Source organism: Ictidomys tridecemlineatus, chromosome 13 (genome assembly GCF_052094955.1).
Source record: "Ictidomys tridecemlineatus isolate mIctTri1 chromosome 13, mIctTri1.hap1, whole genome shotgun sequence".
In the NCBI taxonomy this organism is placed as follows: Eukaryota; Metazoa; Chordata; class Mammalia; order Rodentia; family Sciuridae; genus Ictidomys; species Ictidomys tridecemlineatus.
In genome coordinates, this window is record NC_135489.1 from 94,197,088 (window position 1) to 94,225,015 (window position 27,928).

Genomic DNA, 27,928 nt, shown 5'->3' on the forward strand with positions numbered 1-27,928 from the left:
CTCAAACTTTAAAAGATGGGCTGGGGACATAGCTCAGTGGTAAAGAACCTCTGGGTTAAATCCCTAGTAACAAACACACACTCACACAAACAAACCTGAAATCTTAGATCCATATGAATCCAGAATGATTCTTTAAGCTACTTAATATATGTATCACATTTATTTAAAAAATATACATACTGAGTATCTACTATGTGCCAGACACAGATCTATATAGTGGGAATATAATGGTTAACAAACCTGATCAAATTCCAACCCTTACAGTTTAAGTGAGATATAAATCCAAAAATTATGACAAATATATACACACACACACACACACACACATACATACACCTCATGGTTTGATAATAATCCCTTGAAACTGTCTATGGAACACAATTTTATACAGACCCATTTTAATAGAAGGCATATCTGTCTTGAATCCTAGCCAGGTTTGGGTACTTAGTGAGATATTAAACCTACTTCTGGACTTAGGAATGTGACTCCAGCTCTTGACTAAAATCTTTCAAGATACCTGGTATTTTTCATAAGCTTCTGAATTCTGGGATAGATGGATTTGTCTCTATAAATTGCTCCCTACTTTCTCAAAGCCAGAGACAGGAAAACTGTTATCTGTCTTCCTTTCCTGGTCTTCACAGAACTCTCATTTCAGTTAGCTCATTATCAGGAAATGAGTATAGGATTCAAAGTTGATATGTCAAATAAAAAGTACAAAATGGAGGTGGATGTATGTGGTACAATCAGAAATAAATATTTCAAATACTATAACATAAAGATTAACTTGGGAAACACAAGTACAATAAATCATTTATTTAAAAAGGCTTCATGCAAACTTTGCATGAGAAAATGCACACTACTTACTGAGGACGGAAGGCAAACAGGTTATATACAAGAAGTACTTTAATGGACTTCATTTCTTGAAAGTTCCCTTTAATTTTTTTTTCTTTTTTTCTTTTTTGAGATAGGATCTCATTGTGTTGCAAAGACTGGTCTCAAAGACCTTCCCACCTCAGCCTCCTGAGTGCTGGGACTTCAGTTGTACATCATCGTGTCCAGCTCAGTTTAATTTTTTGAAGTAATCACCTAAGAAGAAATATGGAGGAATTCCACAGAAAAAGGTGGCAAGCAGAATAATAATCAACAAGCCAGATTTTGAATTTTCTTCCACTTTAAAATTTCTTCTTTGATGTCTAAAACTATTTTCTGGGTCAATTTCCTTCAGTATTGTTCATGTTCAGTAACAAAGCCAATGCCAACATTTACTATTTTGATTTCATTTTCCTTTTGGCTTCTTTATGTTTCTTTCGACAATCCTAGAAAAATAATAAAACCAGAAGCCTTAGTTAACAATAAAAACAAATCATTCTCATGGTGTTCAATAATTATACAGTAAACTTTAGCTTACTGTAGAAACCTATTTTGGAAGTGCTCACTGGAATAAATAAGGACTATTTAAACTCTTAGCTGTAGAAGATCAGGGAACTATAATTCAGACTTTAAAAACCCGATTTCCTACCAAGTAATCACAGCTGTTCCGGAGGCGGAGACAGGATGACTGTGAGGTCAAAGCCAGCCTCAGCAATGGCAAGTTGCTAAGAAACTCAGTAAGACCCTATCTCTAAATAAAATAAAAAAACAGGGCTGGGGATGTGGCTCAGTGGTCAAGTGCCCCAAAGTTCAATCCTTAGTACCAAAAACAAAAGAAAACAAAAAAATTTTGATTTCCTGTTACTTAATGAAAATGAACCTGGATGAACTCTGGGACCCAACACTTAAATAGCCAGACTTTCTGCCTGTACCAGCGGTGGGATGCATGAACCTCTAAATTCCCTCCAATGAGATAATTCTGAGAGTTTAAATCCTTTTCTCAGTTGTTTGTTTCTAAATTTTCATATCATATTCATAATATTCTCACACTAGGGGAATCTTAACACAAAGAACAGTTATCTATGTTCAGAGACAATGATATGGAGAAACAATTACTCACCATACGTAAGCTATTTGTTCGGGCCTCCCAAGAATTCGTGCTAACATTACTTCCCACGCCACACCAAAACATGTCAGAACCTATTAATGGAAAAACAAGAAACACAGGGCAGCAAACTACTACTGAAATGGACAACATTCTGAAGTTGGCATTATTAAGGTATCCAATTCTAGTTAAGATCTTTTAAAAAATTTTCTATGAAATTTTCAAAAATATATTTTTCTTTCAAAATTAAACATGTAGCATTGCTAGAATAGTGCTGTTGGGAGTTGCCCTGGCTCCAAAGACTAACTTCTCCATACCCCAAGAAGAGCCATCCAATGGTGAGCCCTGCTGGCTCACATGATCCTGCTGTCCAATGGTAAGCCCTGCTTGCTCACATAATCCTGCCATCCAATGGTGAGCCCTGCTGCTCACATGATCCTTACCCACCAATCAGACTAACCCTGCTGGCTCACCTGATCCTTACCCACCAATCAGACTAGCCCTGCTGGCTCACCTGATCCTTACCCACCAATCAGACTAGCCCTGCTGGCTCAGGACCAGCAAGGTGCTTCCTTGGGTCGCCGCCCACCACGGAAAACACCCCCTGGGCACCTGCTTCAAGTGTGGCAAGGAGGGACATTGGGCCAGGGCATGCCCCGCACCATGCACTCCACATACTCCATGCCCTAAATGTCAACAACAAGGTCATTGGGGCTCTGACTATCCTAGACCCCATAGGAGGCCTATGGCCGGGGAACCCTCTGCCCTTCTGGGCATAACAATCAATTGACGGAGCCTTGGGTCCTTGTCCCTGATCAATAGACAGGAACCCAGGGTGCGGATTCAGGTGGATGGATGCAAGGTTGACTTTCTCCTTGACACCAGGCTAACTTCTCAGCCCTGACAGAATTCTGGGGGCAAACAGTGCCGTCCACCTCTCCTATTGTCGGGTAGGAGGAAAGACCATCTATCCAAGAAAGACTCCCCTATTACTCTGTTCCATAGACAACTTCCCATTCTCTCAGATGTTCCTAGTTATGTCCAGTTCCTTTGCTCAGCCGAGATATTCTCTCTAAATTCAATACAACAATCAATATCCGGGCTCCTGGCATCAGTCAGGCCCCCTTTTGGAAGAAGACTGGCCATTCTGCTCCACTTGTGAGGCTGACATGAAATACCATACTAACCTGGTGATTGTATGGGATACTCACACCCCCTCCACCATTTCCTGCCTAGCAGTTAACATTCATCTCAAAGATCCTAACACCTTCCCTAATCAGGCTCAATACCCCCTGTCCACAAAAGCTCTTCTGGGCCTACAACCCATCATTCAGGACTTTCTTAGCAAGGAGTAACCTCCGTCCTGCTGATTCCCCTTAGAATACTCCCAAACTAGCGGTAGAAAAGCCCAACAGGTCCTATCGCTTAGTTCAGGACCTACGACTCATCAACACCTCCTTTAGGCCCATACATCCTTTGGTTCCCAACCCATACACCCTGCTGTCTCAGATCCCCCACACTGACACCCACTTCTTGGTCATAGATTTAAAGGATATCTTTTTGCCTTTAATCTGGACTGTCCTTCCTCAGGGATCTTGAGGTAGTCCACACCTCTTTGGACAAACCTTGGCCTCCGACCTCCAATCATTTCACCCCCCAGTGCCCCCAATCCACCTTCTTGCAATATGTTGATTATCGTCCAGCAAATCTCTTTGCCCATCTGCGGGGAGGAAAGCATCCCACCACCGCCTTTAAGGCTATGGTGGCCCTCAGGGACTCCTTCCTTGGGCAGATTCGAAAGTTCTAGTCCTCTCACCTTTTAGACTTGGCTGCTAGAGAGACACTTACCCACGCCTTCCTCTCCCCTCTTTCCGGCCCTGGGAGTATCCGGCCTCTTCAGGAGGGGTCCCGAAAAGCCTTGGCCAAGGTCTCCCACGGCTCAGGCTCCATCCAGGACGAGAGCTTCGACTGTCAGGATTCGGTGACGACCAGTCTCTGCAGCTCGAACCTGCCACTTAGGCACTCCTGATTTTTTGGCTCTAGCGGGGACGCCCCTTTTGCCAATAAATCAGTTTCCTCCTTCTCTGCGTCCTCTCTGCTGGTCAACTCTCCTCTACAATGCCTCTTGGATCAAATATAGCACCCAGGCCTGGCCCACTTATCCCTTAGACAACCAAAGCAAATGGCCCCTTTTTGGGTCCCTGGATCCCTCCATGCTAAGGGATCTCTACAATTACTGTGAGCATTCAAGAAAAATGGTTAGAGATCGCTTATGTCCAGGCTTTCTTCTTGCTCTGATCCAATCCTGCTCTCTTTACCTCTTGCAAACCTCTACAAATTCTTCTAGCCTGTCCAAAGGGCACTCAACAGATGACACAGTTCTCCTACTTAATTTCTTGGCCTTAAAGGGATATCGGGCCTCTCCACAAAAAGCCCAAATAGCATCTTTCAAGGGAAAAAGGCCATTACAGTAGAAAACAGCTTATTGTGTCTATACCTACACCAAAGATCAAAGGTGACATACTCTCCTTCTTGGGTTTGCCTGGGTATAATCTGGCCAAGGGCCTCCAAGATGAACCCCTGCCCTCAGTGGTAGGAAAGCCCTTTACAATCCTCAAAAAGGCCCTCTTCCGGGCACCAGCCCTGCATCTCCCTGACCCTTCACCCTCTATGTAAAAACTGGGACAAAGTCTGGGCGTTCTGGGTCAGGATGTCCCCATATTTGCACTAGTGGCCTACCTATCCAACCCCACCGTCAGGGGCTGGCCCCCATGCCTCAGAGCCCTAGCAGCAGCCCATGACCTCCAGAAAGAAGCACATAAGCTTACCTTTGGCTTCCTGCTAACCAACTCATAAAGGATTTCCTCACTTACAAGGGGCTACAGTGACTTCCTCCTTTCAGAGTTCTATCCCTCCTTGTCTCAGTCCTTGAAACCTTGTAGCCCTCCTCCCATCTTCACCCTCACAAGATCCTGTCCACAAATGCCTGGAGGTATTAGACACGATTGTACCCTGCCCTACCACCATTTCTGAGGGACCCCTGCCCTCTTCGGACCTCGTCTGGTTCAGAGTCTCACTACTTTCCTTCACTCCTTTTTCACCCTTTCCCCATGCCATAAGACCCTCCTACAACAGATCACTTCCACTTGTCATATCTGCCAGAGAACCAATACCAATACTCCATTAAAACCTAAACCTTTCCCTTCTCATCAGGCCTGTTGGTCATACCCTGGCTGCAGACTGGCAGATTGATTTCACCAATATGCCATGAGTAAAAAACATAAAATATCTTCTTGTATTAGTAGATACTTTTTCGGGATGGGTTGAAGCCTTTCCCACTTCTAACAAGCAGGCCTCTATAATAGTTGGTCTGTTGCTTACTCACAGAATCCCCCATTTCGGGATGCCCACTTCTATCCAATCAGACAATGGCCCAGAATTCACCTGGCAGATAACTCAGGGACTGGCTCACGTGCTATCACTCCCTTGGCATTTTCATTGCCCTTACCGCCGCCAGGCTTCCGGAAAGGTTGAAAGGACCAATTGGTCCCTTAAAGAGACCCTCACCAAGCTCATCATGAAATTAAGATTGAACTGGGTAAAGGTGCTCCCTTTGGCTTTATTGTGCATTAGAGCCTTGCCAAAGAAGCCTTCTAATCTCTCACCTTTCAAAGTCATGTATGACCTTCCTCTCGTTCCTCTCGGATTGCCTATAGAACCCCTACCCATCTCCAAAACCTATGCCCTGCCCCTCCTCTTCCATCTACACTCTGAACTCTGGTGCTATCAAGACTGGCTCCTTCCTGACCCCAGTCTCTTTCAAAACCCTACCTCCTTAACACCTGGTCAACTTGTTTACTATTGCCCACTGGGAGAAAAGCCCCCTCTAAAACCAAAATGGGAGAGTCCTGTTCAGGTGATTATGTGCACTCCCTTAGCAGCCAAACTCAAACTACCTACTAACCAGCTTACCCTGTGGATTCATATTTCCAGGCTTAAGCCCAGCACTCCTACACCTTCATCAGAAGAGCCAACAATTGTTACCTGTCATTAAGTACTCTTTTGTCAATGCTCCGCCTCATTTCTGGCCCCTCTTGGGTCCTCTCTTCTCCCTATGTCTGAAGATTCAAGGCAAGTAACCCTAAGGGCCCCCTCCAGCCAGACCCGCCCTCACTTGCTTGAATCTGGCTGGTAGTGGGACCTTTGTGTGTTGTCCTTCTGACAAACTACTTAGGTGTCCAGAGCATGGTAACCCCCTGAATAAGTGTGATCATAAGAGAGCACTTTACCAGTTGCTTTCTGGGCCTAAGGAGGAACATGTGTGTTTTGTTTACCCTCCCAGTTTTGTAAGAATTTCAAGTATCAGTATTTAAAGTTGAGGTGTTTCACATAAAACCTGGATAGATCCGACTGCTCTCAAAGGGAAATATGGTAACAATGGGCCACCGTCCTCCCTTGGCTGCCTTCGAGAAAGGCAAAGAGAGAAGCAAGCTGGTACACCCTAGTAGGAGAAAGCTTGAAGAGCAGCCTTAATTGAGAGGAGAGGGAGCTAGATTGACTAGGAATGAAGAGTGGAATTGAGGGTGTTAGGCTTCTCCTCAGGAATTACCAACTCCTGGCTACTGATGGTACCTCCAATCGAGACCTATGCCGAATGGACTGACGTCATCATGGATCTGTGGTGGCATGGAACCTTTGTTGATACCTGTCTTCTCTGCCCTCCTGTGGGGGCTCCTTACTTCCCTCCTCTTTTCTCCCACACAACCCCATTTCAGCAGGAGGCAGCCAGAATGAGTGGACACCCACTCTCATTTAATAACAAAGAAGGGGGAATGTTGGGAGTTGCCACGGCTCCAAAGACTAACTTCTCCATCCCCCAAGAAAAGCCATCCAATGGTGAGCCCTACTGGCTCAAACGATCCTGCCATCCAATGGTGAGCCCTGCTGGCTCACATGATCCTTACCCACCAATCAGACTAGCCCTGCTGGCTCACCTGATCCTTACCTACCAATCAGACTAGCCCTGCTGGCTCACCTGATCCTTACCCACCAATCAGACTAGCCCTGCTGGCTCACCTGATCCTTACCCACCAATCAAAAAGCACCTCATGCCAACTGTCAGACCACCCCCGGCTCTATAAATTTGCAGAGCTGTTCCTCAATAAACGGGCATTTTTTCTGATGGCAAGCCTTGAACGTTCTTTCAAGTACCGTTCACATGTCTTTTACTGTAACATAACTTTGTTTCTGTTTGTGCCTAGGCTTTAAGAAGTAAGGAGTTCACCATCAGGTTTTGAGTTTTTATATGGACTTTTAGGGTACTAAAACCTCAATTTTGTTTGTTTGTTTGTTTTTATGTTGACAGACTGGCAAGTTCCTATAACAAAACAAGCCCTTATGGATGATAATGAATGAGCAAGGAACGTGGACACCGAGGAGCACTCAGTTCTGAGAGCTTTACAAGTCAACTCGCATCAGTCTACTACAGAAGGCCAGAATCTCTAGATGCCAGTTATCATACAAGAGTGTGTGATCAGAGCTATACTATATCACTTAACAGAAAAAAGGACTTACCATGAAGTCGTTCATCATTCCTAGAGAAAAAGAAAAATCTAGTGGTCCCTTTTTCAGGTACTGATGCTTCTCTGAAAAGGGGAGGGAGAAAAAGACAGGTGTTGGTTACTTTTGAATATTTAAGAGGAAATATTTACATTGAAAATTTAAACTATTTCTTAAATATAGCTGCTTTGTTTTGCTCATTTTGCCTTGAGTTAAAATGACCCTGCCCCTTTTCCATTCAAAATTCTCTTCTAATTAAAGCTTTGATAATGAGGACTTACATACAAATTCTACCTTTCCCACTCTGGTTGTTGTTGATGCTGTCACTCTCACCATCGCAACACTGTTTGCCAGTGTTCCCTTTGGGAAGGCACCCAGACAACCTCAGGATCCAGTGTCCAGACCAGTAACTTTACCATCAGGCTCAATTCCTTGGGTGTGTGTATGTGTGTACATGTGTATATTTTATATATGCATGTATATGCACATGTATACACACACGTGTGTGTGTGTGTGTGTGTGTGTGTGTGTATATATATATATATATATATATATTTTTTTTTAAGTTATTAGTTCAACCTGCCCATTAATGGTCATCTGTTTTTTTTCCTGTTTTGTGGTGCGCTCATTTACTGAGCTATAGCATTGGGCATATTTTATCTCCCTCCCAATTCTATGGAAATCTCAAGAAAAAAGAATCACACTCCCCACTATAAAAAGGCATATCGAAGAAGCTGAGAAAAGAAAATAAAGTTATCCTACAAAGAGAAGCCTAGATACTTAACAAAATACTTCTAGCATGTCTAACTCAGATTTTCACAAATCACAAAGTATACCTGTATACAAACAAAATGCTTACCCAGGGCTGGACTTTCTGTGATCCGTTTCTTCAGTAACATCTTCTTCTTCTGAACTGCTGCTGTCTTGGAAATGAGGGTTTCCCTTCCAGATAGTCTTCCCAGATTTCACTGCTTCAACTTTATAGGTCTCTATATGGTTATGAAAATAAAAGGTGATGGCACAAATGAGCAACTAAGATACATAAAAGGAGTGGGGTATAGCCTAGTGGTAGAGTGTGCCTGGGTTCAACCCCCAGTATCTATCTCTCGTATAAATACATATACATACATACATATATATATATACATACATATATATATATATATATATACATATATATATACACATATATATTTAACATTTGCATCAACTCTACTCAACACTCAACAGTTTAGGGCTAATCATAATGTTCAAATGAACAAGACAAGAACATAAAATAAGTGGAGCACATCATGTCTTATTTATAATTTTTGAAATACTTTTAGAGTATCACAGAGCTGACATTTGACATATATTTGCTCAACACATGTATACTATTTTATGTGCCAATATTTAAAGTAGAATCACTGCAGTTAATTGTGCCTGTATTCTTCTGAATAGGTCATGCTTTTTTATAGTGAATATTCTGAAAACTTCAACACGATCATCTTAAAATTAGGAAAAGAACAGTCTCCTAAAGAACAGTTTATTTTCACCTGGGCTTTTAGAGATAAATTTCCCGAAGTAGGGTGGAAAAAAAAAAAGAGAAAAACAACAACTAAAAACTGGTGTTTATTCTTCTTTCTTTTAGGTTCTGAAAATTGTCAAAAATAAACTTAGAAATAATTGGCATACTGATATATTGATGACACAGCTTATTTGTATTAAACCAAGGTTACCTATTTCTTTCTCCTGTCATATGCAATATTAATTCTCCATGACTCATGCATTTCCAACTGCATTTGAGACATGGAGTTAATTAAATGATTTACTTTACTTCTTGACAACTTCATATGTAGAAGAAGGGATGTGGTACATTATTCCCTGGCTTCATATGACATATTTCTTCCCTTCATATGACAGTTGGCTACAAGTTTGCTTGCTTAAATGCAAAAATAGTTTCTTTCACATCTCAGGAGCATCACAATTATTGTCATGCAGCACTGAATCTCAGATAATTGTAAATCCACTAAACTTAAGGGAGACTCAATCAATTAAGTTTAATCAGCTTGAAATGAAAAAGTGAGGGGGGAAAACGGAAAATACCTTCCTTTATATCTTTAACGTCTGAATCAAAGAAGGAGAACATGAACCCGCTGGGCTGCTCAGTCCCACTTGTCAGAGCTGTAGCATTATCAATTTCCTCGGTTTTATCTCCACCACAGTCCAGGTTCCAGGCTGTCCCTTCGTCCTTTTCACTGGTATCTTTTGTATTTTGGAATATTTCTTTCAAATTTGTAGCAATGTTGTAATACATTTCCTTAGACACCTCAGGTAGCTTCTCCGCTTCCTCCCTTTTCTTTTTCCGCTTTGCTTTACTGCAATGACATATACAGGCACATATGTTACAAAGAAACAAGTTTGGGAAAGTTTCTAATAATCAGAAAAGGTAAACTCCTAGGATAACTTTTTTTTTAAATTTTTTTTTTTTTTACCAAATAGTAAATAGTTTTTATTTTGTAGTCTTTTTTTTTTTTTTTTGAGAGAGAGAGAGTGAGAGAGGAGAGAGACAGAGAGAGAGAATTTTTAATATTTATTTATTTTTTTAGTTCTCGGCGGACACAGCATCTTTGTTGGTATGTGGTGCTGAGGATCGAACCCGGGCCGCACGCATGCCAGGCGAGCGCGCTACTGCTTGAGCCACATCCCCAGCCCTAGGATAACTTTAATTTCATCCTTTTAACAACTAAAAATATCCAAAGTATCTTGACCAATAAGCACAAAAAATGCAAATATTTAGCATGAATCATATTCTCCTCTTATCCTCTAAACCATGTTTCCAAAATTATACTTAAACTGTTACCTGTAAATAGAGAAATCATTTAGCCTCAGTGGGCCTGTTTCCATGTCTTTGAAATGAACCTGTTACATCAAATGACTTCTCAGATCATTTTAAGTTCCAAAATTCTGTGAGTTTTAAGAAAGTGATGGGTCATCAATTAATTATCATTCAGTTTTAGAAGTGAAACATAAATGTGCTAAGTCTAGTCTCTTGAAATCAGATTTTTATGTTGTCATAAATTTGTTCTGCAGTTAGGGATGAATATGCTTTTCTCTTTGATCTCATATAGAAAGTTACATGGTCATTTTCAATACTGAGTTTTCAGCTAATGAAAAGATTAAAATCCTTTTTCCTAGTATAGCCCACTCCATGTATAAGACCAGGCAAGAAGTTCTTAATGTATTACTTAAAATTGAACAGGATGTCCTAAATAACCATTTTAATGGTGAAGGTCATCTCAAAGAAAGAAACTGTTTATACTTCATAAAATAAACCACTTGGCTAGGTTTTAAGATGGATGTATCTCCTATGACACTGAGCTCTATAAAAGAGCATCACATGGATAGCTTCAGGCCATTTTGATTGAACCATCATGTGATGGCTTTAAAACTGGTCTCAAATTCCTTGATACTTTTTTCAAGAGGTAGAAGGCAATTTCCTGATTCCTTGGGCACGGACTGGACTTAGTGATCTGTTCACAAAGAAAAGAAGGCAGATGTGGTACTATGTAACTTCTGAGACAAGGATATAGCAAAAGCCTAAAGGATCTTAAAGAAACCATTAGTAGGAACCACATGGCCTTGAGGAAGTTGCAGGTAAGGAATTGAAGAAAAGCATGATAAATGATATTGAAAATTGGAGGAAAGTGGATCCCTATTACATGATGGTCAAAAGTTCAGCAACATTTCCTGTATTACTGTAGAAAATAGAAAATGTATCCAATTAACCAGATGATCTAGCTGATCTAGCTAAGGAGACACCCAGAAAAGCTGAAGGCTTTTTTTTTGGACGGGGTCTTCTTGATGCTTAGAATAAAATTAAAATGTGAGAGAAGTAAACCTAAAGGGAACATATTTTTCTTTCATAGGCACCAAGATATCATGATTTTAAAGATTCCTCATCTCCAGAAGGCAAATGACATAAAATTTAGTAAGTGGTTTCTAAGCAAAAATCAAATCTATGCCACCCAGGAAAATATAATCTAAAGCAGGAGTGGCAAACTATGGCCCCTGGGCCAAATCTAGGCTGCTGCCCCTTCACATTAGTATTTTTTATAGTTTGAAATGACTAGGGAGATAAGGGTGATTTTATGACATGTAAGTTATATAAAAGGCAAATTCTAGTGTCTGTTAATGGTTTTATTGGAAAGCATCTCCCTGCTTTTCTGATACAAAGGTAAAGGGCAGTTGTCCTAAGAGAGGCTTGCAAAATCTAACATATCTACTATCTGACTCTTTAAGGAAAAATTTATAGACCACCCTTTAAAAATGAAAAAGTCAGGCTGGGGATATAGCTTAGTTGTAGAATGCTTGCCTCGCATGCACAAGGCCCTGTGCTCAATCCCCAGCACCACACACACACACACACAAAAAAAAAAAAAAAAAAAAAGAAAGAAAGAAAGAAGAAGTGTGCTGGGTGGGTGGAGTGGCACAAGCCTGTAATCCCAGCAGCTTGGGAGGCTAAAACAGGAGGATTGCAAGTTCAAGGCCAGTTTTAGCAATTTAGGGAGGCCATAAGCAACTTGGCAAGACACTGTCTCAAAATAAAAAGTTCTGGGGATGTGGCTCAGGGGTTAAAAGCCCTTGGGTTCAATCTCTAGTACCAGAAATAAATAGATAAATCTTTTGTTAATGCTTTAGATAGAGCTAAGAAAATTCAACTGCTCAAACAACAGGGTGTTTATGGAGCTTGAAAGCATTACAGCTAAGCAGTTTCAGAAGCTATCTAAGGTAAAAAGTAGCTTAATTTACCTTTCTTTTGGTTTATCATCTTTTTTTCTTTCATAAGTGGCATGATCATGCCTCGTTGGATCATAACGAATGATGTCCCTATGTTAGAAAAAACAAAAGCATGGAAGAGAGAAATCAATCAGAACACTAATACAAAAAATTAATAGCAAATTATAATTCAACATGAAGCATACCAATGTTAGCCAAAATGAAGCTAATGGTATGAAAGAAGACAAATTAGGACCTTGTTAGAAACAATATTTTAAAATTACGAAATTTTGAGTTTCCCTGGATATTGTTTTAATCTTAAAAATTATTTTAAACATCCTAAAATAAATACAGATAAAATGACATACTATGTGGAATTTGCATTAAATACTTCACTGAGTATGACAGATTAAAAAAATGTATAGAAGAGAAAACTGGTTATGTTTTGGTGACTGTCAAAGTTGGATGATGGAATTACATGGGTTTGATTATACCGGTCTGTCTAAATTACATGTTTGAAGTGAATCACTGGGTCAAAATAAGAATATTTCTAAGAATCCGATACAAATTGTCAACATATCCTCACAGGAAATTAAAAATTAGACATCTGGGTTGGGGATGGTAGTTTCGTGGTAAAGGGATTGCCTAGTGATCTCAAGCACTACCCAAAAATTAATAGATTAAGACATAACTTTAAATTGTGATCAAGAAGGCATTTATGGCAAAGGAAAATACAGTGGAATAGGCTAGAACATAAAGCATACTTAAATTTCTTAGTAGCTACTGATCCTTTGCTTGTAGGATTGTTCAAGCTGATGTGCAAAACACTTTGTGCAACATTTAAGGCTTTCTTTTTTTCTGCAGCAAGCTCTTCTTCCTCAGCAGTTTTCTTTTCATTTACCTCTTTAAGGAAAAAAAATAATTATTATATCTTGATAAACAGCTTGAGAAATCTCAAGCATCAAAAGCTTTACCAATCACCATAATATGTCTGAAGCACATTAAGATAAAAAGTTGACACATTCTGCTAACCTTTCTACCTACAAGACCCTCATGATACAACAAACCCAGAAGTTACATCACCAGCAAACAAAATGTCCTATTTTTATTTGTGATTATAAAAATGAAATCTGGACTTCAGTGGCAATTCTAAATTTTTAAATTTTTGCAATGCTGGAGATTGAATTTATGGCTTTATGCACATTAAACAGTGCTCCACCACTGAGCTATAGTATCCCTGGTCCTTTTTAATTTTATTCTGAGTCAGGATCTAATTTGCTGATGCTGGCCTCATATATGTGATTCTCTGACTTCAGCTTGCTGAAGAGCTGGTATTATAGGAATGTACCACTGTGCCCAGCAGAAGTCTGAAATTTTCAAGGTAAAGATAAAAAAAATGTAATATGGTAAGATACTAACACAAAAGTGATTATAGACCCTTTGATTTCTTTTAACATTCTAAAAATGTGATCTTGATTACATTTAGGTCTAAAAGTTATAAGAACAGTAAAAGATAGTTATTTTAGTGACTGTTAGTGTGACAGATTAAAATGGACAGTTATTCAGTCTTTGATTCAGTAAAAAAAGTATAGCAGGAAGAAAGCTCTATTTCTCATACACATGAGGCATCACTGAACACTGTCAGCTGCTACCCTCAACTACCAGAAACGGACACAGAGAACAGAGTCAAATTCCGAGTTTGGATAACAGAAACATGAAAGAAGTCTAAGCCTTTAAGACCCTACATAGATAATATGCTTCATTGGCCACAAAGGTAAAAAAATTTCAAAAAGGATGATCAACATTAACACGGGGAGCAGGCCAGCTGAGGAGGGTGCTACCTGGAAAAGTGTCACTGGACAGGAAGTTGTTCCACAAAAGTGGAAGAACTTAAGAAAGTAACCTCTACCGTCACAGCTATGTAATTTCTGAACATAGGCTCTTCTCAAGATTCTATTCATTCTTGTGCTTTCAATACAGGATTGTACAAAGATCCAAAAGTCAAATGTTGGTTTGGAAGCAAGTTGGTGTGAACCCCGAAGAATTTATTCATAAGCCCCATTGAACCTTGGTTTCCCAAAATGTATAGTGTTGATAATAATCACTTTAAAGCACTGATAGGATCAAATAATAATAAACTATTTGAGAAAAGGGGTGACAGGAAGTACAAATTGTGAGATTAAGATGCACATTAGGTTAGTTAACTCAGGAAGGAGAATAAAACAAGACAAGGAAGATAAGGACAGAGGTTCTGAGGCTGAGGTTATTCACAGTGGCCGTGTAGATCAGGTCTTTAAAAGGATGAGAATAGATAGTCTTCTAGATAATGTGTTGAAACACTGCTATGAAAAATGGCGCAGGAAGTAGAATCAACATGCTTCTAAAGCCCTGTTCCTCTTAGATTTATCCAGGTAAAGATCAATTTGGTATTTACTTTTAGATTTACCAAGTAAGGATAAATTCCATAGAATGGCATTCCATGATACTATGCTTTTTAAAAAACACATACCTGGTATGCACACCAGAGGAAGACGAAGACTCTTTATTAGAAAGAGTCAAGTTGGACTTAATTTTCTTCCAAGGCCAACCCCAAACCTGAGGCACTACAAATACAATTCCTAAGGAGGGGCCTTGGCCACCTTCTCTCATGCCAGGAATAGGATGTAGGAATATGTTATCTTTGGTGAATGCTTTCTACTCCTGTCCTATTTGTCAGCTTCAAGGAATAAAATTTTACAGAATAAAAATGTACAAAAAACTTAAGAAATATTAAGTTAACTTGACAAAACATTTAATTAGAAACTCAATTCAATGTCTTGGTGTGTAGAGTTTCTTCAGGTTAAACAAAGGAGGTATGATGGATGACTTCTCTACATCAGGACTATTGGGACAATGAAGCATTTACCTTCCTGTTCCTCTTCACTGTCACTCTCCAGAAATCGAGAGTCCAAGCGGAACCTGTCATCATTGCCAAAGTGCGATTGTAAATCTAGGAGCTAAACAGACAAGAATACACAATTGATAACCATGTTCCCAAGACATTGCTTCTAAACAAGACTCTCCAGGTGCACTTCCCCACACTCTGAAATTCACATTGTTAACATTTGCACAACCTCATCTGCCCAATCAGAGAATTAGAGAGGATTTGCTTCCTATTTCCCCATGATGAAATATATGTCAAAGTCTGCTGCATTTATCTGAAGTTTAATATTGAAAACCAAGATATGCTACACATTTTTCTGTTTTTAGTGTTCACTAACCTTCTGTCCAGCTTTGCCCTCAAATTGAGGTTTAATTTTGAACCTGTCAATGTCATCCTCTGAATCAAGTTCCTCATCATCACTGCTGCCAAACAGTTGCCCGGAGGCTTTACCCACAGATTCCTGTTATATAGAGAAAACAGAAATGTTTAGTAACTGAGGCAATCAGCATCTCCTTTACAATGTAATCTTCTGCCCACATTAAAAAACAAACAAACAATGAAAACAACCCAGATGCATCTACCAGGATGCATCAGACAAAAACTCCTGACTCAGGAATCTCTAATTGAACTCTAGTATCATTAATCCCAAGGCTCTCGGAAGCTACCTGGATTTGGGGGGCAGTTACTGCATGCAAGAACATCTTCTGTAGTCTTTCACTGATAGTGATGTGACTTTGCAGATGATGTGGAGAACACAGAGAAGTTCATGTGTGAGAAAATCATTATGACCCCACTCATCTGAGTGTGTGGCGGCCTGGGCAGGCCTGAGTTTCACTGCAGCTCCCAGGACTTTGTGCTGAACTGGAAGTTGTGTGGAAGACTTGGAATGCAATAGACAGATGGATCTGTCAAGCAGATAAATGTCCACAAGGACGTATGGAACATCTTACTTTCACCAGCTCCTCTCCTGGATGGCTTTGCTCCTGAGTGTTTGTCTCTTCTGTTTCATCTTCACTGTCAGAACCAAAGATGATGTGTGTTGGCTTATCCTCTGGACGACCATCCTGGGGAGGCCATCAGAAGCATCACATTTTAAGACAACAGAAACTCACACTGACCAAGTCCTAATCCATGATCTCTTTCTCCTGCCACATCTCCTTCCTGTCCTTTTTTTAATCTAGTGAATGCCACTCTCACCTGCTATTTGCCTGAGATAGAAACTTAGAACTCCTTTCTCCCTATATCCAATGACCACCAACTCCTATCAATTAGACCTTCTTGAAATTGTTAAATCTATGCCCGCCATTGGTGCACTGGTTCTGGTCCCCAACCTTCCAAAGGATTTCCTTATCTCCAGAAATGACCCATTCTATGTGTTTTTGTCATGTCCTGAAGGATCTCTGCCAAACAGAGGTTCACAAACTTTTTCTGTAAAGGTCCAGAAAGTAGAAATTTTAGAATCTGCAGGCCACATATAGTCTCTGTCCTATATTCAATAACCACTCTTAGCTTAAAGGCTGTACATAACAGGACCATGGTCTGGATGGCCCGAGAGCCATAGTTTGCCAAATCTCTTCCAAATATACAACTGATCTTTAATTCCCTGCTAAAATTCTTTAGCCTTAAGAGTGAAGTTCAACTTCTGCAGCCTCTATATTTCTTGCCACCTCTATATATCTGTAAATCATAGTCTGAGTGAAAATATTCACTGTTGTAAAATGTGCTTCCTTTTCCTGGAACATCTTTCCTCTCCCTTCCTGGTCTTTTACCTCTGCCTAATTCCCACTTAGCTGTTCACATTTCTCAAAGGTTCAGTACAATAAATCTTAGCAAGTCTTGGCAAGCTACAAATCACTTTGTAATCACTATGTGAAATTTAAAAATAAAGAAAATTTTAGGGATTTTTGTTGTTGTTGCTGGGGATTGAATCCAGGGCCCCATGCTAGGAAAGCACTGAGCTGTATCCCTGGCCCTGAAGAAAATTTCAAATAAATTTAAAATGTTTTAGGTAAATACTAATATTTAATTTCAATACCTTAGGAATACGCTAAATATTTAGGGTGATACAAGTTTCTAACTTAAGGACAAAAAAACATGAAAAGTGGTGAATGCCAAGAAGACAAAGAGCTCTTAGGAGGCACACCTACCTGCATAGGAAGGAAAAGCTGAACTTCCAGAGTGTTCTTATTAAATGCATAGATTGAAAATACACTCACCTCGGGCTGGGATTATGGCTCAGTGCTAGAGCATTTGCACTGCATGTGTGAGGCACTGGGTTTGATTCCCAGCACCACATTAAAAACAAATAAAATAAAGGTATTGTGTCTATTTACAACTAAAAAAACATAAAAAGGAAAAAAACAAAAGACAACATACTCACCAAATTGGCTAGGGCATCGTGGACCAGTTTCTTCTTCACTTCTTTTGCTTTCTGCCTTGCTTCCAAGGCTGCCAAACGTCTCTGATTGTCTTCAGCATACTTATTCTTACCAGTCACATTTGCTGAACTACTAACAGAAAGTGAGAAATCTGCTGTGCTTTCCTGAGCATCTTTTCTGGAAGAGACGGTTGGCAATTTCTCAAGAGAAGTGAGGATGCTTGAATCAGAACCCTCTTCCTCAGAAGATTCATCTGTCTTTTTGGTACCATGGCAACTGTCTTTGTCAATGCCTATTTTGCGCATCTTTGCACTAAGACTTAAGCATTTTTTACCTTTTAATGGCATCAGACTAGAAATAGAATCTCTACCTCCCTTTTTTGAACCACTAGGGGAAACTATCTTGTGATATTGGGTCTCAAAACTGAACTGTCTTTTTTGAGGTGGAGTGTGATTTGGGCTATTTATTGTCTTGGCACATTGCTGTGAAGTCAGTTTGCTTGATGAACCATTAAGACATAGGGACTCATTTTCAATGGAAATGCTACTGGAATCCTCCAGTTTTAAGGAACTCTGATCTTCATTTATATTGTTAGAGTCCACACTCTCTTTCAAGGTTTTTTTCACTGATTCCTTTCCATAGAGACAGCCTACACCCCTGAATGCCTGGAATTTGGGCTTTAAGTTGTTTTCCTTTGGTTTCTGCTTGTCACAGGTTTTCTCTTCCTCTAAAAGGGAAGCCACAATTTCCTCAGGATGAATGCACTTTCGGCCTCGGCCAAGGGCATGGGGTGTCTTGGGGCTCTTGGAGGCTCTGTCAAACGTGGTTTCTGGGCCATCGCTCTCAGAATCTTCTGGTACCACCAGATCACTGCCAGCCAACTGTTCCAAATCAGCTAAAGTGAGATTCACACGGGGACAGTTTTTCATGATGGCGTTATACTCCTCATCTCCTTCACTGTCTTCATCATCACTGCTGCTGGAGTCAGATGAAGATTTATGACTTAGAGGCTTCACTCCATTACTGACAGCTGACTCTTTCTTGTTTTCTCTTTTTTGTATTTTATTACAATGATTGAAAATCTCTTTCTTTTTCAAAGTTTTGCTGTGCATAGGTTTTTCTGTTTGTGAAATCTCTGCACTATTTTTGACCTTACTAATGTTTTGTTTCATTGCAATGATTTCATCTGTATCTCCTGAATCATATTCATGGTCACTTCCCATAATACTGTCACTAACACAGTGAGAGATGTTTTTAACTCCTAGCCCTGCTAAAGAATGAAATTTGTGAACATCTGATTTGAAATCATCTCTTACAACTTCAAAAAGATCATTTTCAGATTCATTTATTGAGGACCATTTACTTCTCTGTAAGTTTTCCTCTTCTGCAATCAGCATTCTTAATTCATCCTCAGAATCAATATCATCATCAGACATGCTATTTCTCTTCCTGGCAGTTTCCAAACCAAAAGTCTGAAAAGGTACATTTTGAAGTTTCTGAGAACCAGAATTAGGTACAGGGGATGATTTGGGAATAACAGAAGCACAAGGCATTTTCTGGGTTGATGTGCTATTATTCTCTGTTTCGAGATTGGTCCTTGGACTCACAGTGGAACCCTTGCCCTTTTGTACTTTTATAGTCTTCTTGGGAGGGCCATGAAAGTCAGAGAACTCTCCTCGCCGTTTCTTACTCATAGGGTCATTACCTCCTTCCAATTCCCAAGTGAGGCTAGTTATAGGAGTGGTATTTGTAAAATCTTCTCCTATCTTCTTTAGGTTGTGGCAGTATTTTGACGGATCATATTTCATGATGTTACCCAGAGTCAAGGAACAAAGCAAAAGCACTAGGTGTTAGTGACACCTATGTGAAACAAAAAGAATATTGTTTAATCTCAAGCACATTGTTTATTTTATCTTGCTCTCAGTTTCTTATCAAACAAAACAGGGACTCCACAGTAAATTTTCATGATCTATGAAATGAAGCCTTCTAAAACATTTCCAGAGTTAAAACCAAGTATCACCATTATCAGTTGGCAAATTACTTGAACTTTATAGATACTACAGCAAATCCAGACAATATAAACATACCTTCTACAAAGAATCCCATAACATCAGTTCTTCAAGGTCTCCACGTGATCAAACTGAATAGACACAGAATTTGCCTGTTTTTCCATTGACCATTCTCCTGCCAGTCTACATTTTTCTTTTTCTCTTTCTTTCTTTTGGGTAGTACTGAGGATTGAACCCAGAGGTACTCTACGACTAGGCTATATCCCAATCTCTTTTTCACTTTTCATTTTGAGACAGGGTCTCAAAAGTTGCCAAGACTGGCCTTGAATACGCGATCCTCCTGCCTTAGCCTTCTGAGTAGCTAGCATTATAGATGTGGGCTACTGTGCCCAGTTCTCTATACTTATATCTATAATTTTCCTCTAAGACTACTTTCTACCACTTTACTATTAACTCAAGACCTACCTCAATTCTCCTTAAGCCTTCTTTAACAATAGGCCCTTTTTCTCTTACTGTTCTATAACTCCTTTTGCAATGATCGTGAACCCATATGCAATAAGATGTATAATCTGATAAATGAAACTTCTCTTTCGGCATTCATCATTCATATTACTTAATTATATAAAATCTCATGATATTCTCTTATTATTTAATATCTAATTATCTTGTCTTCAAAATGGGAACATACAAACTATTAAATAAACACTGAAGATTTACTAATAGAGGCAGTAATAATGTAAATGTGTTTTGCAAGTATTCATCACTCCAGTAAATAACAGTCATTCTGAGAAGCAAATCACAAAGGATATTTTACGTTTATGTTGATTCTTCAGGTGAAGAACAGGTAAGACTCTTCCAAACTTACTTACAACCCAATTCTAAAAAAATAAATAAATAAAATAATAAGTGTTATAATATGTGTCACAAATTAAAAATTAATAAAGAAACAATAAATAAATATAATTTTTAAAAAGTTGAACTCATAGTGAATCATTATTATTGTTGGGTTTAGTTTTCAGAACGAAACAAGAATTCTCAAAGAGAAAATCTACAAAAGGAAAAAAAAAAGAAAGAAAGAAATTTTGGAGCAGATATCAAATCCAAACATACAATGGAGATTATTATATTAAAAACACTAAGGCTGGGGTTGTGGCTCAGCAGTAGAGTGCTCGCTTAGCCTATGCAAGGCCCTGAGTTGGATCCTCAGCACCACATAAAAATAAATAAATAAAATAAAGGTATTGTGTCCAACTATAACTGGAAAATATATATTTAAAAAAATAAAAAATAAAAAAAGAAAAGAAAAAAACATTAGCTACTAAAAGCCAAAAGCCAAACATGAAAGCTGCCTATACTTCTTACTACCTGTCCTTTAGGAGACAGCTTTTATCTGTTTCTGCTTTTTATTTCTCTAAAATGATGGGGAACTCTATGCTAACTTGAGTCATACATGCATCTTAAGAATTAGAACACGTGATCTATGTTAATTGCTTTATAGCAAGGGGAAAAATGCTATTGGCTTAAATCATGACATACAAAAATAACATGGTCTCAGGTGTTCGGTTCCTGGGTTGGCTCAGGCTATCAGAAGAGACTCACTTTGTGCCCTGGTACTTCTGTTCCCGGCACAGCTTTCATTTGGAAATCTATCCCTCCCATCTTTTCCGACACATTGGTATTGCCTGTTGTTGATTTTTCTTTTTTTGATTTCACTTCTTCTCTCTCTTGGGCCAATCTGGGTCAAAGGGAAAATATAAATAAAACAGGTAAAATAATCACGCATTCAAAATGGTTATTTTCCTTCAGGTGAACTCAAATGAGTATTCTAAACATCTTCATAGCATTAAAAACCAAAATAAAACAAAAAACTTTGTTGATAGTATAAATGACCTTTATTATTTTCTAAACATAGATTTTCATTATAGAAAAAATGAAAAACATGGAAAAATGAAGAAAACCAAATATGTTCCTCATCTCATATCCTATGGTGTAAATTTTATGTTTTGTTCTAAATATAAATGTATACATTTAAAAGTGTAATATAGATAATCCTATAGGTATTGTTGGGTAATCTTTTTTCTATCATTATACATTTTTTGAAAACACCACTGTTATTGCTCTACTACACACATTGTATAAATCTGTTTTATTTACCAGTCCCTTGCTGTAGGCAACTGAGCAGTGGAGGGCTGAGCATGGAGGCTTCTTTCCTCCTGACCACCCTCTCTAGTCAGCCTCCCAGCCTCTGCCATTCACTCCAACGCCTATGCTCCAATCCAGCAGATATCTCAGTTCCCCTTCATGCAAGACCAAGACGTGGATCACAAACTTGCTCAATTTCCCCCTTTCAACTTATAAATTCTGGACACTTTCCATATCCTCTCTCTCTCCACTCTCCCCTGTGAGGAAGAGGTGTTTTTAGAGCCCAATTTGTTAAGTCTTGCTGGTTTCTATCTTTCTAATGAAGAGAATGCCATCCTGACCTTCCAATTCAAGTTACATTCACCTCAGTCAGGTGTGGACAACTGCTCCGATCAATGCTCAGTGGCCTCTTTGTTTCTAGTCTATCTCTTTATGTTCTACCACCCAGATGTGTTCCTTGGGCCTATCTGTACATATAGTTCAGGGCAGCAGCACCATGTGCTCTCCCTGCTCAGCACAGAGTCCCAGGCCTACGTGGCAGTACCTAAGTGATGCAGAATGAACGAAAAGTACATGACTACCCTGTTCATAGTCAGAGGCCCCCAGATGAAGAACAAAATCTAATACTTACCTTTCTGTAAGAGCAGTCCCTCAAAACATGCCTCCAGTAAGCTGTTTGCTGCTTGTTTTAGACTGTATCTTTTCTCGGCCTAGAACAATCTTATTAACTCTCCTAGTCACTCCATTAGTATATTCTTAAAAATGTTTCCTATTGAAGAGTTCCCAAGCTAATACAGTCTTTTCTTCCTAAAAAATCACCTTTATACTTTTAAAAATGCCAATGTTGTTAAACTGTCTTATTCTTAAATTACCTGCATAAATACTCTTATTTGGGTATCTCCTATTACTTTTATATTTTAGTATGATGCTAGCATTAGTAGTGAAAAATCCATGTCTATTAAAATTTAAATGTACATAACACTGAGACTCAGCAACTCTACTTTTTGACATAAATCCCAGACAAACACTTGTGCACATGCAGGAGACATCCTCAAGGAGCACCTATAATCATGAAAAGGTGCAAACACTCTGTTTTGGTTAGTCAGCTTTTTCATTGCTATGACTGAAAGACTTAATAAGAACAATTAGAGGAGGAAAAGTTTATTTTGGAGCTCATGGTTTCAAAGGTCTCACTCCATTGAAGGCTGGCTCCATTGTTTGGGGGCTCAGGGTAAGGCAGAATATCATGGTGGAAGAGTGTGGTTAGGAAAGCAGTTGGGAACATGGTATCACGAAGCAGAGAGAGAGAATTTTCCTTGCCAGGGACATCTCCAGTGAGCTATCTTCTCCAGCCATACCTTACCTGCCTTCAGTTACCATTCAGTTTATCCCTATTAAGAGATTAACTCACTGGGTGAGGGCTTTTATAACCCAATCATTTCACCTCTAAACCTGAGCACTGTCTCACATGTGACACCTCATATCTAAACTATAACACACTCTAAATGTCCATCAGTGGGAAGGACCAACTACACTACAGCACAGCCATGTTCTGTACTAACTGGTATTAGGAAAAAAAGGGGAGGCTACATTGCCACAGAAGGTTATGTTAAAAGAGAAAATAAGTGTGTACACATACACTTTTTTTTTTGTACCAGGGATTGAACCCAGGGGCACCTAACCATTGAACCACACTCCAGTCCTTTTTATTTTTTGAGACAGAGTCTCACTAAGTTCCTTAGGGCCTCACTAAGTTGCTAAAGTTGGCTTTGAACTTTTGATTCTCCCAAGCCACTGGGATTACAGGCATGTGCCACAGCACTTAGATACATAAATATCTTAATATATACACATGTAAATGCATGGAATTCTTTTTTAATGGGGTCTGGGCTAAGGAGAGTCAGAGTTGAGAGGAATTTCAGATATTTTTTTTTTACTAATATATATTTACTAATATAAATTTACTAGCACTATATTGCTTGATAATTTCAAATAAATTAAGTGAATATATAAAACCAATAAATGATATTGGGTTTAGGGATGGGGATGTAGCTCTGTGACAGTGCTTGCCTAAGATGGGCAAGATTCTGGATTCAATCCCCATACTGCAAAAACGAAAAAAAAATAAATAAAAATTTTAAAAATAAAGAAATGGGGTTTAAATTTATATGGAAAAAACTTACCTGTGCAAAAAGCTTTCTTTTGCTAGCTGAATTTGTAGTGTTCCACCTTTCCATTTTGTTTTATTTAAAACTGACATACCTAAAAGGTAAAAAATTACTACCCGAGTACATAGCAATTCAAAAATATAATGCTTTCTTTTTAGTAACTTAGTACCAAGAAAAGTAGACTTGTTAAAAGAAACACACACACAAACACACATACACACACACAAAAAAAGAAAATGTGACTTAGAGACAGGAAGCCTAGGCTTCCATCTATCCTGACCACTTACCAGAAATTTCCTTTTACTTCCTATCTCAACATTACCAAGAGACTAGAATAAGGAAACATGTAAACTGTAAAGCAAAATTTGTTTGAAATTTGTTTATAAACTAATGTCAGGAACCTCTAGTGAATAACTGACATTTACTATGTCCTTGTTATTTTCTAACTATGAAAGTGGTAAGTGGTCAGGGTGAAAAGAGGACATCTGAGAATCCTGGGAGCACCTTTTACTTATCACCTCATATCAATTATCAACGTGTAACCCACAAATAACTGCAAGTGTCTGAACTGTTAGTACTGTTATAACACAGTAGCCAGTTTTTCTAAACATCTGCTACCAGCTTTATAACAACCGTCAACAGAATTTTATGTTAGGCACCATTCTAAGCATAAATTTAGTTTAACCATCACAGGAATATTATAAGGCATTATATTTTTCATTCACTAGAAAAGCAAACTGGGGCTTAGAAGTTCAAATAATCTGCCACAGATCAAATTAGCAGAGCTAATGTGTTCTTAAACACAAGTTTTCCTATCTGTCACACAACTTCCTCCCTGAATAATATTTTGGCAAACAAAACTATAAGACTGATAGCCTTCTTCCTCTATTATATGTTCCTTTTACTCACTTTTCAGTCTTTGACTTTTTGACCCCTAAGTAACTAGAATTCATTACTGTATCAGCAGTATTATGGATTCTTGCCCTCTCCTTCCTCTTTGACAGTCAGTATTCACCCTCAGTATTCAGTTTACTAAATCATATCAAGAGATACCATAGTATCTTACAACTGTATATTCTAATGCCCCCTCCTCAGAATATTTAATGACAAAGATAGCTAGAAATGAATAGAGAAGTGTGACAGAGAGAGATTTCTAGCAGGCAGTTTCTATGAAATTTTGGCCCCTTCAAAATTATTTGAGAATACCAGTTTTTGAGCAAACTTATTACCATTGTGCTACTATAGGTCTGCTGACATAAATGGAATTGACCTAAATCAGCAGAAATGTAGAATATCAGAATCCTCTTAATCATAGTTGTTCTTTTGTATGACTTAGAAGTGTCTGTTGAGGTTTAGATTTAGAACCAAAGTTACTTCAAATTACACAGTGATGCCAACGAGCAGACAATATAAAAAATAATGACCATCTTACATTTTTTCAGATCTGCTTCTGCTACTTTGATGTTAATATATGCAAAGATTTTCTGTGGGTTTCCTAAGAAAATAAAAATAAGTTTATTTTAAATATTAGCCAGAGAATAATGTAAAAATTAACTTTCTAAGTTTAAAAGATCAGTTTTTAGAAACTTATCATTTCAAAGACAAATGTTGTTTTTCATTGGATACAAAGATTGAACTTTTCTAAGCATCATCATCAAAATATTCCAAAACAAAATGAATAAGGAAAAGAAAATTAAGTGACCAGATAAGGAAACATCTGGATCATATATTAGTGATACTCTACATAATAGAACATTTAACAGATTTAAAATGTTAATTCTCAAAACTGGATGTTAAGACCTTTCTGATATCATGTTTTAGAATTTTTCTGATTTCAGCAATTGTGAGCAAGTTTCATATCATATATAATACCTCCAGGGCATTACATATCATTTTCAGTGTTCAGAGCTAATATTTACTGCTGGGGTTGCTTTATCTTGTAATATTTAACCCATGTCTGCCTGTAACCATTCAGTGAAGGATTATAAATTTACCTTGGTCATCTTTCCGTGTGATGATCTCCACATCAGAAACTTCTCCAAATCTGCTGAACTGATTTTGTAGATCTGTCTCAGAAATGGCCTGGCCAAGGCCACCCACAAAAAGGCGCTTGGTTTCTTTGTTGGCTTTCATGAAGGTTGGGCATACACTTGGTATGTTCTAGTGGGAAAAGTAATTTTCTGTATATGGAGAAGTTCTTTCCCATAGTTCTCCTCAAACATAACTCCTTCTCCCCTGAGCCTACATGCCAAATTGGTCTTCTGGACGCATGCTTCACTTCCTATTGTATCTCCCTGGAGATTCTGCTCAAGGACTACATACCAATTCTTCCTGAATGCACTTTGGAACAGCACCTGCACACTTACACAATCACAGGAACACACATAATATTCCTTTTAAATGACCACAACTATTATATACTGTCTCTTTTCATTTACTTATTTTTCGGTGTTCTTTTTTCCTTCCTTCATACATTCTTTTTGTCACTTTAACCAAGGCTGACAAATGTAGGATGCGGCAGTTCATATGCTAAGGGAGAAAGTCACATCTCCATCCTGAAGCTCCACACCCACAAGAGAAGTAAACCAATACTGCAATTACAATATTATGCACAATAAAAGTGCTGCAAAGTGCTGTTCAGGCTCGAAGACTTGCTTTTTTACTACGTGTCCATATGGTGCATAGCAGTTTGCATGTATTCCATTTCTCACACGAGCAGAATCCACTTTCCCAATGCTATAAAGAAAATCAGTGATGAAGCCAGAATTATAATGCAGGTCTAATTTCCGATCCCGGAATTGTTAACACTATACTAACGAAAGTTGTTGGATTACAGGGGATTCAGGAAAACTTTTCTAGAGGTGCCTGAGGTTTGACATCCATCATCAGATCCCTCATCTCCTTTAGCTCTCTTCAGGCGCTAAGCTCTCATCCTGCTCTTCTTCAAGAGCTGACATACTCCTCCGCATGGGAGATCACACAAGAGCTCCTGAAGCCCAAGGCATGACACCGAGTCTGGGTGACAGCTCCGACTGAAACTCTTCCTAGCAGCCTCTACCCCAGCCTCCCCACTCCAGCCTTCTTCCTCCCGGAAGACCAAAAAAAGAGAAAGTAGAGCTCAGATCCGGGAGCCCTATCACTTCCCAAGCCCAAGCCCAGAGCTCACCACGCCGTCTCCTAGAGCCAGCGCCGCGCGTCTGCCTACTTCTAATCACATGGCCCACCAAGTGCAATTCCTCTTCCTTCCTACTCGATTTCCAACTTCGTCTCCTAAGGTTCCGTTTCCGCACTTAGTTCCGGAGCACTCTTTATTTTGTTTCCCGTCGTTCAGGCGGCTGTGATGCATCCACCGCCCTCCCCTCAACTTCCGCAAAAAAAAAAAAAAAAAAAAAAAAAAAAAGCCGGTTGCAAAATCCCTTAATTTCTAAAGAGCCGACTTGATCCGTGACTCCCGCACTGAGCAGGCGGGAGTGAGGGAGCGGAAGAAAATGAACGAGCGCCCCCTTTCACCAGGTCCCGGAACCGCCTCTCCAGTAACCTAGATGTCCGGGTTGTTCCAAGACTGCTGGCGGGGGTGGGCAGCCGGGACGCATGGCGGATTGGAAGGAACCAACTCGCAAGAGTCGGGACTGTTTAAAGACAGCGGTGGGGAGGTGGGGAGGGTCCTCAAGACCTGGAGTCTCGTCTGAGCGCGGGGGTGGACTCTCCGGCCCGCGCGGTTACGCGTCACCCTGCCGCCTCCCCTACCCCGCGAGCTCCGCAGTGGTACGTGCCGGTAGCGCGCGCCGCTTGAAGCTCGGGGCGAGGCGGCCGGGACCCGGCTGGGTAGTTCTGTGCGCCATGGACGCCCGGCGCGCTGAGGTGCGCGCCTTGGAGGCGGAGATTGCGGCGCTGCAGCGAGCGTGCGGCGAGCTGCCTGCGCCCTGGGAAGGGACGGCCAGAGACCGGTACGTGGCTCCTGTCCTCTCCCTGGGACTCCCGGGCACTGCCTCAAGGCGAGGCAGAGGACTGCACAG

General features: G+C 39.6%; 2 protein-coding genes across 6 annotated transcripts in view; one reads left to right on the forward strand and one right to left on the reverse strand.

Moving 5' to 3' along the window:
- Positions 1-798: 798 nt before the first annotated feature.
- Positions 799-27,334, reverse strand: Nol8 (nucleolar protein 8). Of its 4 annotated transcripts, XR_013429923.1 has the most exons (18): positions 27,079-27,334; positions 25,907-26,072; positions 25,345-25,407; positions 23,928-24,006; positions 21,202-21,337; positions 20,410-20,480; positions 17,596-19,402; positions 16,166-16,279; positions 15,553-15,675; positions 15,198-15,288; positions 13,057-13,195; positions 12,326-12,403; positions 9,620-9,891; positions 8,394-8,523; positions 7,550-7,620; positions 3,824-6,093; positions 1,991-2,070; positions 1,269-1,316 (listed from the first exon to the last, which is right to left on the reverse strand). XR_013429923.1 is itself a non-coding variant. In XM_078030597.1 (17 exons), exons 2-17 carry the CDS (start codon positions 26,043-26,045, stop codon positions 1,266-1,268), a joined length of 3,444 nt encoding a protein of 1,147 aa, XP_077886723.1. In that variant the 5' UTR covers positions 26,046-26,072; positions 27,079-27,334; the 3' UTR covers positions 799-1,265. The 4 variants fall into 4 exon arrangements, 3 of the variants coding, with proteins under 3 accessions (XP_077886723.1, XP_077886724.1, XP_077886725.1); XM_078030597.1 differs by lacking the exon at positions 3,824-6,093 and having other exon boundaries at positions 799-1,316; XM_078030598.1 differs by lacking the exon at positions 3,824-6,093 and having other exon boundaries at positions 799-1,316; positions 25,907-26,648.
- The window catches only part of Cenpp (centromere protein P), a 230,506-nt gene continuing 229,885 nt past the window's right edge, over positions 27,308-27,928 (forward strand). The window contains exon 1 of one of the 2 annotated variants that reach the window (XM_040271244.2): positions 27,308-27,859. In XM_040271244.2, coding sequence (XP_040127178.2) covers positions 27,504-27,859 — 356 coding nt within the window. In that variant the 5' untranslated portion in view covers positions 27,308-27,503. The remainder of the gene's footprint in view (positions 27,860-27,928) is intronic. The other variant, XM_005321131.5, reaches the window with a different exon arrangement.

What these genes read in the sequence shown, in the direction of transcription:
- Nol8 (XM_078030597.1), bottom strand. Translation starts at nt 26,045, where the DNA reads ATGAAAGCCAACAAAGAAACCAAGCGCCTTTTTGTGGGTGGCCTTGGC. An exon ending in CAGTGAAGAGGAACAGGAAG is followed by an intron (nt 13,196 to 15,197) that starts GTAAATGCTTCA and finishes TTTTCCTTAAAG; the next exon opens with AGGTAAATGAAAAGAAAACT. An exon ending in GTAGCTACTAAGAAATTTAA is followed by an intron (nt 12,404 to 13,056) that starts GTATGCTTTATG and finishes TTTCTAACATAG; the next exon opens with GGACATCATTCGTTATGATC.